At 39.7% G+C, this 12318-nt stretch overlaps 1 protein-coding gene and 2 non-coding genes across 3 annotated transcripts; 2 read left to right on the top strand and 1 right to left on the bottom strand.

The window, feature by feature from the left end:
* The first annotated feature begins 2794 nt into the window (after positions 1 to 2794).
* On the top strand, positions 2795 to 2868 carry trnai-aau (transfer RNA isoleucine (anticodon AAU)). Its single transcript has one exon. It is a non-coding gene; the product is annotated as a tRNA-Ile (tRNA).
* Positions 2869 to 4239: 1371 nt separating this feature from the next.
* trnaq-cug (transfer RNA glutamine (anticodon CUG)) lies at positions 4240 to 4311 on the top strand. Its single transcript has one exon. It is a non-coding gene; the product is annotated as a tRNA-Gln (tRNA).
* Positions 4312 to 6763: 2452 nt separating this feature from the next.
* exosc9 (exosome component 9) lies at positions 6764 to 12063 on the bottom strand. Its single transcript, XM_053417744.1, has 12 exons — positions 11877 to 12063; positions 10847 to 10941; positions 10530 to 10649; positions 10288 to 10390; positions 9475 to 9612; positions 9104 to 9186; positions 8696 to 8828; positions 8446 to 8534; positions 8207 to 8353; positions 7890 to 8086; positions 7597 to 7675; positions 6764 to 7511 (listed from the first exon to the last, which is right to left on the bottom strand). The coding sequence occupies exons 1-12, from the start codon at positions 11940 to 11942 to the stop codon at positions 7460 to 7462; spliced, it is 1302 nt and encodes a 433-aa protein (XP_053273719.1). The 5' UTR covers positions 11943 to 12063; the 3' UTR covers positions 6764 to 7459.
* Positions 12064 to 12318: the final 255 nt, after the last annotated feature.

Raw genomic sequence — 12318 nt, 5'->3', positions numbered from 1 at the left:
AAGTTCGTTATAACCTCATGTGACCGTACACACATGCCGTAAGTGCTCTAACCAGCCACCGTCAGCCGGACAACGCCGCTGGCTTAGCACACTTGTCACATTAATCATAGAGTCGTAGTTGTGATTTTGGTTTATTGTGATGTAGGGAATGGAACAGGAAGTTTCCATTCCGAAATGCTGGCGTTAGCGGACCAATCACAGCCAAGGGCTATCCGTGGGCTCTCCGCCATTTCGACGTGTAGTTAGAAAAATGAGAGCTGCACGAAAAGCTCTCCGAGGAGCCGCGGAGAGGCCCGGAGAGGGCGTTCCACGTTGGAGAAGGCGGTCCTATCTGTCCGTGTCCGTCAAAACGGAGAAGCATACATTGGCCTTTAGAGGTAAGGATTTTGCACCTAGTATTTCTGTCCTTTTAGATTTTATGGTGTTGCTGATTGTATAATGTTTTAAAATGAGAGTAGAGCAATAAATCACTGCCTCCACAGCACATATCACAAGGATTGCACTAAGTAGAGCATATACTTATATGCATATACTCTCCCTACCCTGTCTAGTGCCCCTGAGCAAGGCACCTTACTCCCCCAACATCTGCTCCCCGAGCGCCGTACATGGTCGCTCACTGCTCTGTGTGTACTGCACCAGATGGGTCAAAAGCAGAGATTAAATTTCCCTACCTGCATGAGTGTGCCTTTGCATGTCTGTGCATGTGTTTGGGACTAATAAATGCATCTTAATCTTAATCTTAATCTTAATCTTAATATCTCAAAGACACATGTAGGTGCAGGCCTCTGGTTCCCGGCTGGGCTTTGCTGCCCTCTCCTGGTTTTTTGTGATCACAGCAGTGCTTGCAGGGAGCCCTGCAGAGGTGATAGTGAAGCTGAGAGGAGGGGCCTCAACGTTTTGGATGCCATAAGTGTTGACTCTATGAGCATTTCTACTGGTAGATCTGGATCCTGTTGAGTTGCCAATTCCCTTTCCTTGACTAACTACAAGTTGATGTGGGTTAGTGCTTCAATGATCTGAAGGTTACCTACTTAAAGAAAAGGATACGTTGTGCACACCATCAAGGTGACGGAATACTAAGAGGCAGATGGAAACAATATCTAAAACCCAGCAGCAATATAATTATTTGAGCGGTGATGGGAAGTTCTAACGTAGGGTTTGTTTCATTAAATATATTTCTTATTTACGTTTACGAATAAGTTAACATTATCTGTTTTTGTTTCTTTTTGTTTGTTTGTAATAGAAGCAACCATTTAGTATTTGTGTGTATCCAGGTTTTTTGTTTTCTCTTTCTTTAACATTGTGAGAGGGTGATTTTCAATGTTTTCGTTGATTTCTCTGATTTTAAATCATGTCTCTTGAAAAAATCTGTAATGATTAGGGGAATGAAAACTATGAGTTTTTAAGAGATTTATGAAATCCAGATCTATTGAATTTAGATGCTGTTTCATACGTGGACCGTTAGGCCTTGGTGGAGGTATGTACTCTCCTGAGTAACATTTCAGTTCTTTAATGTCATTAGAAGTTATCCATAAAGAGAGGGCAAGTAACATTAGATCCCGCCTACTTCAGTCAGAGTGAACCTGTAGAAGGTGCAGTCACCCAACATGGATTTACATTAGGGACTTTTACTTTAAGATATATTTAAAATCAAATGCTTTTGCTCAAGAAGAAAGGTTAATCGGGTATTTTTACTTTTACTCGAGTACATTCTTGTCTATTCGTAATTTGACAAGTACAATTTCTCCACCACTGTAGTTTACATGAATAAAAAATGTCTTTAGTTGATATGAACCATAGCCAATATATCAGATGTTCAGGAGCTGCTTAGAAGATCACTTAGTTTTCTGGATGTCACCCTGAACCTGAGAAAATATTCATTACCATAAGAAGAAAAAGCATAAAGTGAAAAATGATTGTGATAAGTTCAGCACATCTTTCTCTGCATTGAATGAGGTATTTTATTCGTTGTTTGAATGAAATGCTTTGAATATGTCCCAATTTGTTCTTTATGGTGGACGATACATGACTTATGTATAAATAAATGTATAAATAAATACATAAATAAATAAATACAGAAATAAATACAGAAATGTATAACAGAAGTTAATCAAGGTTATTTTTTATTGGGATGATTTCAGTGTCAGTATTCCTGACTGTGACCTTCACGTCTCGTGATGCACTGAGCACAGCATGCTGATGAGTAATTTTTCATGATGTTTAAATGCAGCCTCCTAAACTCTGGAGCGAATCAAACAAACACAAAGTGACTTCATGTGCTGATCAGGTCCCTATAACTAGTGATGAGTGTTTATTAGTTAGATTGAGATCAGAGAGGAGGAGAACACAGACACTCCAGCTCGGTACAAACCACCTGCAGCTTCTGCTCTGATCACTGAGCAGCAGTGACCAGAGAAACTCTGTGTTTTCACTTTTTCCACTGTTCTACAAAGTCACTGACCGGTGTGTGTGTGTGTCTGTGTGTGTTTGTGTGTGTGCGTGTGTGTGCTCAGTTGACCAATCGAGCTCGAGACTGAGTTTGGGACCTCCTACGTCATTTACATATGGACATAATGTGGAAATAATTGTGAAAATTTATAAATGTGGAAATATATTTAAGACATTACTGTATTTATTTCTGTATTTATGTCTGTATTTATTTCTGCATTTATTTATTGAACGTGACGTGCAGGTGAGGTACTAATTATATCGGCCAACACAACATCAGCTTGAGACAACAAAATAAATAATATTTGTTAAATCATTAAAAAATTCACCTAGTGTACGCACCTATGGCCGGTTAGCTCAGCTGGTTAGAGCGTGGTGCTAATAACGCCAAGGTCGCGGGTTCGATCCCCGTACTGGCCATCTATAAATTTTTATATTTGACTCAAAGGTATTAGATGATGTAGGAACAACTGACCGATGTGCATCAGCTTGTGTTTTGCTCCGCACAGTTCTTCTGGTGGACGGAATCGAACATGCTAACAGTGCAGTCCAGCTATGAGAGCATTTTATTGGTCCCATCGAGATACTTTTTCCCTTGTGTTTTCAGTGTCACGTGTTCAGCACAGTGACAGTGAAATATTATGGAGGACCATACATGACTTAAGTTAAAATAAATAAATGTATAAATAAATACATAAATAAATAAATAAATAAAAAAGGAAATTAATTAATTAATACAGAAATAAATAAAAAAATACCTTAATAACAACAGAAATGTAAAAATAAATGACTTAAATATATTTGCACATTTTTTTATTCCCTGATACATTTCCTTTTCATTTGCAGTGTCCTTATGCTAATGAGAAAGGCGGGCCTAACCGCAGTCTCATGCAGGATTGGTCACAGGATAATGATCCAGCCCTACTACTTCTGCCTCTCAATGCTGACTGGTGTCCAGTAGCTGTTTGCAGCATTGAGCCAGTTCACACTTAAAATGAACTAGTTTAAATTTAGAGGGTTAGTTCAGGTTATTTTTTATTGGGATGATTCAGGTGTCAGTAGTCCTGACTGTGAGCGGCACGTGTTCTACTGAGCACAAGGAGCAAGCCGAGAGGAGAAGGAGGAAACAGAAACTCCAGCTCGGTACAAACCACCTGCAGCTTCTGCTCTGATCATGAAGCCGCTGATCTCTGATCAGATGTGACCAGAGAAACTCTGTGTTTCCACTTTTCTACAAAGTCACTGACCGGCTGCTTCACGGTGAAGAGCTCAAGTCTCAGTCACTGCCTGTGTCTCTGATCGAGTATGTGGCGGAGCGCAGGGGCTGTGTGTGTGTAGCTCAGTTGACCAATCCTGCTCGAGACTGAGGTTAGGCCCGCCTTTCTCATTAACATAAGGACACTGAAATCGAAAAATAAAAGTTGGAATAAATGTGGAAATAAATAAATAAATGTGGAAATAAATGCAGAATTAAATGAATCAATGTCTTAAACTTATTTCCAAATTTATTTATTTATTTCCGCAGTTATTCCAACTTTTATTTATTCCGTGATATATTTCCTTTTCATTTTCAGTGTCCTTGTGCTAATGAGAATAAAGACATTTATTTTGACAATTCTGTTGTTATTAAGGTATATTTTTATTTATTTCTGTATTAATTAATTTATTTCCTTTTTTATTTATTTATTTATTTCTGTATTTATTTATACATTTATTTATTTATTTATTTTTACTTAAGTCATGTATGGTCCTCCATAAAAACATTTCACATGGTCATGCCCATGTCACATCGGTTCTATGGTGTAATGGTTAGCACTCTGGACTCTGAATCCAGCGATCCGAGTTCAAATCTCGGTAGAACCTGACTTTTCTTTGGTGACAGACCGCATTTAAACGACGACTTTATAGAAGTGGTCACGTGTGACTTTACTCAGTTGTATTGTATTTGGCTGATAACCCCTGAGACTCCAAGAGTTTTACTCAGACCTTTTACCCATCTCGCCACATTGGGCAATATCTGGGTTTGTTGACAAATTCTTCAATTGTGAAAAAAAAGAAAACTACAGAAAAAAATGTAACGCCTCCAGTGTCTGAGATCCACAATGTTAAATACTAGAATCAAAACAGCATCATTTATACTGTGTTGGACCAATGTCCTATGTGATCCTCCTTCTAGTTTCTGATGCAGAAACTGCAGAGCATGGTACCACACATCATGCTTAGGATCAATTCAATTTCAGGTAACAAAAATAATGTTGCCGTTTCAGATATTAATACTGTGATGGAAACCTAACTATCCATATTAGATTCCTTTTCTCAAGATACTTGGGAGACGAACAGCAGTTACTGTGCAGTACAGTGTTACGTGGACTCAAACACTCATCCACCCCTCCTTTGGCATAGTGGTGAGTAGATAATCGAGGTTTTAGCCAATTACAGACCAATATCTAATCTCCCCTTCATCTCTAAAATCTTAGAAAAAGTTGTTGCCAATCAGCTGTGTGAGTTTCTCCGGGAAAATAATATATATGAAGACTTTCAATCGGGGTTTAGAGCCAATCACAGTACAGAGACAGCCTTGGCAAAAGTCACTAATGACCTTTTAATGGCCTCAGATCAGGGACTTGTGTCTGTCCTTGTTCTGTTAGATCTCAGTGCAGCATTCGACACGATTGACCATCAAATTTTATTACAAAGACTCAAACAGTTAATTAACATTAATGGAACCGCCCTTAACTGGTTTAAATCGTATTTTTCTGATCGCTCCCAATTTGTGCAAATTAATGATGAGTCATCTGTGCGCACCAAAGTTAACCATGGTGTTCCACAGGGCTCTGTGCTCGGCCCAATTTTATTCCCATTATATATGCTTCCACTAGGAAACATTATCAGGACACACTCGGTAAATTTCCACTGCTATGCGGATGACACCCAGTTATATTTGTCAATAAAACCTGAACAAAGTAATCAATTAACTAAACTTCGAACATGTCTCAAGGACATAAAAACCTGGATGACCTGCAATTTTCTCTTATTAAACTCAGACAAAACAGAGGTTATAATACTTGGCCCCAAACACCTTAGAGATGCATTATCTAATGATATAGCTGCGCTAGACGACATTGCCCTTGCTTCCAATGAAACAGTCAGTAACTTGGGAGTGATCTTCGATCCTGATTTATCCTTTAATTGTCACTTAAAACAAATTTCTAGGACCGCTTTTTTCCACTTGCGTAATATTTCAAAAATTAGACATGTCCTTTCCCAAAAAGATGCAGAAAAACTAGTCCACGCCTTTGTTACCTCGAGACTGGACTATTGTAATTCATTATTATCAGGCTCCAGCAGTAAGTCGTTAAAGACTCTACAGCTTGTCCAAAATGCCGCAGCACGTGTCCTGACGAGAACAAAGAGAAGAGGGCACATTTCTCCAGTATTAGCATCGCTACACTGGCTTCCAGTTATATCTAGAATAGAATTTAAAATTCTCCTCCTCACCTTCAAGGCCCTTAATAATATAGCGCCTTTTTACCTTAAAGAGCTGTTAGTACCTTATAAACCCGCTAGAGCACTCCGCTCCCAGAATTCAAGCCTACTTGTCGTCCCTAAATTCTCTAAAAGTAGAGTAGGAGCCAGAGCTTTTAGCCACCAAGCCCCTCGGCTGTGGAATAATCTACAATCTCCGTGGCATTGGGCACGGGCGGTGGACCAGGACCGCAGTGGTGGCTCGTGATGGGTCCTGGTGGGCGGCGGTGGACGGTGACTGAGGACTGGAGTGGCGTCTGGTCTGGATGGTGGATCGTGGTCCTGCTGGTTGCTGAGTATAGACTGTGCTTGCAGCGGGACTGCTTGGCATGTCATGTTGGGGTTGTCCTTCGGGATGTCTACCCTCATCAAATGCTGCTAGAGACTTTGATTATTGATGATGTTTTCCTGCACGTGGCATCTATTGCACTTCTGTCCGTCCTGGGAGAGGGATCCCTCACATGTGGCTCTCTCTGAGTTTTCTACATATTTTTACCCTGTTAAAAGGGTTTTTAGTAGTTTTTCCTTACTCTTGCTGAGGGTTAAGGACAGAGGATGTCACACCCTGTTAAAGCCCTATGAGATGAATTGTAATTTGTGAATATGGGCTATACAAATAAAATTTGATTGATTGATTGATTGATAATGAGTGAATTTTCATTTTAGCGTGAACTATCCCTTTAAGGTTGAGTCTGGTATTAATGCTGTCAATATTTAACATTCCAGGCACTAATTAGGCTTTCTGGCAACATAAACATAACTTAGGAAAGAAGAGAAAAAAATCAAAATCTTACAAAAACCAAGATTTATTTATTTTCTTTCTTCTCTCGATTCACAATGTGAACCTCAGCCAATATTATTCTTACCATATACACCACTTAACAAATGCTACAGAAAAGTTGCAACACATCTAAGTGGAGAGTATTTCTTTAATAATCACTTTTTTTTTTACATAGTTTCATGAGTCTAAAAAAAACAGGTGTAAGAAATCATTGGAGTTTTTTGTGAAGGAAATCTGCTTTTGAACCAAACAACTTCAAATAGAAGTAAACTTGTTCTCATGTTAACACTCCAACATTGTGATGTATATACATTTGAGTCCAGTTCTCTGTTACAGCAGACCGATCATTTCCAACCAGGATGGTCTTCATCATATGGAGGTGCTGCAGTACAGTGGCCAAGACGTCTCACACCAGCGTATTATCAGTGAACATGAAAGACACAACCACCACGGAGGTGAGCGACAATTGATGTTGACCATTAAAATGAGCAGAGTTCCTCACTACAGTCAAGAGAGCTGTAATGGAAAACCATAATGACAGCTCACTTGACCCATACATCCACGACTTGACGCAGGAAGTAACTTGTTTCATTGTCAACATCTGTTTTCCCAATGAAGTACTTATGTGAGCTTTCTCAGCTTCCGTACTGCAGAGCCACTGCTGCACATGAGTACAATGAGCACAAATGGCTCCTTAATTCATTATTATTGTCTTTTCTTGTTTGATGCCTTCTGGTGCAAACTGGATTCTGTATTTCTGAAAAAATAAACAAACATGTGACCTTTCTTCGTAACCAAATATAGTTTTTAAATATATATACAGTATAGGTTGCTCGACTTACTTAGGAGCTTTGTCAGGTTTCTCTGGATGAAGTATTACCACTTCCTCCTCTTCGCTGTCAGATATTTCAACCACATCTCCTGTAAGATATAACACATTCACAATTTATGTTTTTCATGTTCACCAAAACAAAACATACCGAATAATTATTTATTATTAACTAACATACATAATATTTAAATATGTTTGGGAGACGCTTGTTTTTGAGTTTTGCTTTGCTTTCTTAGCATAAAGGTTATTTTCTTGTTTATCTATATAACATTTACATGAAAATCAGATTAAAAAAAGAATTACCTCCATCACGCTCTTCTTTTTCATACTTTTCCTCTTCCATCGGTGATACCCTTCCCTCCTGTTCTTCAGCACTGTTGTCACTTCCCTCATTTTCATCCTCCTCCTCTTCATCTTCCTCTTCCTCCAGGCCCCAGGTGTTCTGCAGCCCCTGCCCCACCTGCCCCACACCTGGGACGGGCACCACCGGGGATTGTACCCTGGTACATGTGGTTAAGGAGCAGCAGTGGCTATAGGCAAAGCATCAGGGGGGAAAAGAATAATGACACACTTCTGTGCTTGATATACTTCAGTTGATATTCAGACTCAGTTTAGGATACATCTGAGGTGGGACCTCGGCTTTCTGGACGATGTCATTGGCCCTCTCTGTCACGTCCATCATTTCCATCGGAGTCTCGTCCATTTTCAGAGCTGTGATTCGCTCCAGAGGGATAGACTCTGCAAAACCACACCTACCACCCGCCTTCCTGCAAATGTTTAAAATTCAGAGTTGTTATCTTCAAAATTGGAGTGTCCAGCGTTTCACTCTTTATTAGGGAGAGGTGATGCTACTGCTCACCTGGCTTTCTTGTCATTCTCCAGGGCTTTGCCGATGAGCTCTGTGATTTCAGACACTTTGACACTGGCGATTTTACTGCATCTCATAACCTTAACACCAAAGACAAACATTTACATGACATGAAGTGTGTGTGGAGAGCAGCCTTTCCTGGAATCATAGCAGTTGGTAAAACGCCTCTCGAACACAACTGATCTTCTTGACTTCAGCTTCTATGATGTCGACACAATACTAATATTCAGAGTCTGTTCACCTGGTCCTTTAGCAGCATGATGCCCCCGCTGGACTGGATGGAGCAGATTTCTCTGTGTTTGTTCATAGCGATCATCAGCAAGCCATCCATCACCCGCTCCTCTCGCTCACAGGGGTCCACCAACAAATATGTTCTGTAGAAAGAATTCATCATTTACATTTTTTTTTAAATAAATATTATTAATGTTATCTTTTTCTAAACATATCTTCAAACTATGAGGATTTCATGACTTCGGAGTACAATTTTATAGCTACGGCTCTGTCTGCTTATAATGTATTGCACTTTTCATGAGGAAATAGCACTAGAGAATACACTTTATTTTTTACTTCATCTCAATTTGAACTTTGAGATATTATTCTTGATGTATCACTGAAAAGTGTGGAATTAAAATTGTCTGAAGCACCTCACCCTTGCTGGAAGAAGGAGAAGCTGACACTTATGGGCATGTGGTAGATACTCAGAGGAATAGGGTCTCTCTCCTCTTGACTGTACTGATGGAGCACAACACAGAGCAAATACAAAAATTACAACAAGGTCAGAGAAGAACAAAAGATCCCTGTGAAAAGAAAACTGTTCTCACGTTAAATCTGTTTGTGTTGTTTGTTTGTTTTGGCCATACAAATATGTGTAAACAAAGCACAGTTCATGATTGATCACAGGTTATCTGTGGTACCACTGTAAGTACCATCAGTACAATCGCATGACGGAGCAGTTTGGGGAAGTAAAGTAGAGACAGTGTATCTTGTATCTTGTATCACTGTCTGCGGCTGCTGACTCACCACTGTGACTTCATCTCCCTGGATGCTGACATCAGGGCGTCTGAAGTGGCACAGAGCACTGATGGCTGCAATGCTGGCAGCGTCCATCAGGTTCCCGTCATGATTCAACAAGTGAACGTCCACTCGGATCTTCCACACCTAATTTCAAACACACACGCACAAAATCATTACCACAACTCTCTTTATTTGTTTGTGTGCATGTGTTGACAAAAAGATTGAATGGAAAACTATTTGATATTATCACGTTTGCCCCGGGCCAAATCCACGGCTAAGAGCAGGTGATTACTATAACCAAATTGTGGAGCTTCTGAATGATAATCCCAGGATTTGAAGGAAAGATAATGGCAGCTTTGAATATATGGGATATATCACACAGCACACTCACGTATGCACACACACTCGTCCTGTTTCCAGTCGCTCTCTTTCACTCTCTTTCACTGACACACACCAAAACACAATCTCACTACCATAAACAATGTCATCGAACATATGTGTTAACTCCGACTGGGTGAATACAACAGAATGTGTAAACTTGGACAAAGTATGGAGAGCCCGAGGAGATGACGGGGCGCGCTCGGTTTTGCTCCACTTGGTTGTCACAGAGACACAGAAAGGAGCAGTAAGTCACTGGCAGAGCCAAATTATTTAAACGGCATTTGTATAGAAAGGATTCTGTCCCATACTTTCTGATCCATATAAACGGTTGATCACTATCTGTTTTATACTGGATGTTATAATGGATTTTCTTTAAATGTAACATACTCTGTGTGTGTGTGTGTGTGTGCATTTGTGTGTTTGTGTGTGTGTGCTTACCTTTTCTCCAGAAACCACACACAGGGACTCCGTATCAATGCACTTGGAGTTCCTCAGGCATCTCTCCAGCTGTCTGTTCAGCTTCACTGATAATTCTGACTGTCTGGAGGGAAAGAAAAAACACACATGTGATGGGCACTTCCTGCAGGAACAGCTCCATCTGCTGAAACTCAGACAGTACAAGTCCTATACAGCATGTGATGCAGTAAAGTAAAAACACAATCTCTGTAGTTTTTCCTAACCTGCCCTGTTCGAACGCTGGTGAGGCCATGGGTGACAGCTCGATGTTGAAGAACATGATTCCCTCATTTGGTCGATTCTCTTTTGGAGCCACCAGCTCACAGGACACCTGACCCATGACCCTGTGGAGAACATTGATACTCCGCCATCACAATATGTTAAATAGATATAATTCTAGTGTTTTTAATAAAGACTGAATTCTCAATATGAATTGGAAAGGGAAATTGTTCATTTGGAACCTCATGAAAGTAAGACCTTCAACAGTGATGGATTCATCAGGCAAACTCGAAAATATTTTAAAAGATCTGATCCCATGTACCTGGTTTTCCCCAGATCCACAAAGCAGCTTCCATAGTCTGTGCCAAACGTGATCTTTATCTTTCTGTAGTCGTAGGTCTGTCGTCCATCCAGGCGCTGCAGAGACAAGTTCAGTGGTAAAGAAAAATCACTTTGTAACTGCAGAAAAGAGGCACTAAATGAAGCACGGGACATCCGAATCCGGTCAATGTACTTACATATAAAAGAATAGAACAGAGAACAATAGAAAGAATGGTAAAAAAAAAAAACACTACATATTATTGTGTTAAATAGTCTGAACTGTACTGTACAATAGCATGTGAGAGTATAACGTATACTGGAAACACTAATGACCAACACCATAAAAGTATACACACAATGAGAGTATGGGTCAAATCAACTTTTCTTTAATCATGTGTGCAGAGTTGTTATCCTATGGGAACAAATTACTATCTTTTGTGCACAAGATAAATAAGTTGTGCACACAGAGTGAATATCTGCATAGTAAAGACAAGTTGCATTTACAGCTTTTAAGAGTTTTTTTTTTATTTCATGAGTATTAAACACAGTCCTTCTGTCGCCTGAGCCTGTTGTTATTCAGAGTGAACAGCAACAATCCCGTGTCTCTTGTATAACATTCCCAGATGAATATAAAACTTTATAAGCTGAGTTTTCTCAAATCTAGAGTACAAATCTGGTGACTATGTGCATTTGAGTGATTAAAACCCAAACATCTTCTTAGAATAAATGTCTTTGTTATCCAATAGATAATAAGATAAGAGTGATAAGAAGAGACTAAACTTTATTGATTCAAGTACCGGGGGAATTCAGTCGTTACAGCAGCAGGCAGGTCAGAGTGAGGTAGACAAGAGAATACAAATATATATTATTTAAAGTCAATAGAATATAAATACTAAAGCGTTTCTAAATAAGTGTATTTATGGAAGAAACCTGACTTTTGTAGATTCAAAGAAGTGAATGTATCGCGTGCACAAGTCTGGTTCAAGTAGTAAACAGGACCAGTGAGAAGAGACGTAGTGAAAACTGCTGACCTTCTTCTCCTGGATGGCTTTCAGCAGGAAGTCCCGCTCACAGTTGGACAGAGGTGTGTCCTTCATCCTGACTGCTGTGGCTCGGCCTGTATTCAAATAATCTTATTCGCCACAGCGCTGCTTCAACCCGTCTATGGCTCCAACAAGCATGGAGCAGCCATCAATGTTTTCTCAACTCTAACCCGGAAGTGCAAAACCCGGCAATGCCAGCTGCAGCTTGCCGATTGATGCCAGTCTATTCGTGGAGTTACGGTACAGGCGGTAAGAAAGTGGGAAAAAGGCCGAAAACACGTTGAATGTTTAATGTCCCTTATTATAGACGTTTTATTTAATAATTAAGAATGATCATGATTATTATTTGTGTGTTTTTTTTAACTAATAAAGGACGAGTTGGCTCCATTGTATTATGAAAATCATAATTTGCTCATATTTAATATTATTT

Source organism: Pleuronectes platessa, chromosome 3, assembly GCF_947347685.1.
Source record: "Pleuronectes platessa chromosome 3, fPlePla1.1, whole genome shotgun sequence".
NCBI classification, from domain to species: domain Eukaryota; kingdom Metazoa; phylum Chordata; class Actinopteri; order Pleuronectiformes; family Pleuronectidae; genus Pleuronectes; species Pleuronectes platessa.
The sequence above is the reverse complement of the archived record's forward strand: the minus strand, read 5'-3'. Positions and strand labels throughout refer to the sequence as shown.

What these genes read in the sequence shown, in the direction of transcription:
- exosc9 (XM_053417744.1), bottom strand. Translation starts at nt 11,942, where the DNA reads ATGAAGGACACACCTCTGTCCAACTGTGAGCGGGACTTCCTGCTGAAA. An exon ending in GTGGATCTGGGGAAAACCAG is followed by an intron (nt 10,650 to 10,846) that starts GTACATGGGATC and finishes TGTTCTCCACAG; the next exon opens with GGTCATGGGTCAGGTGTCCT. An exon ending in GAGAATGACAAGAAAGCCAG is followed by an intron (nt 8,354 to 8,445) that starts GTGAGCAGTAGC and finishes AAACATTTGCAG; the next exon opens with GAAGGCGGGTGGTAGGTGTG.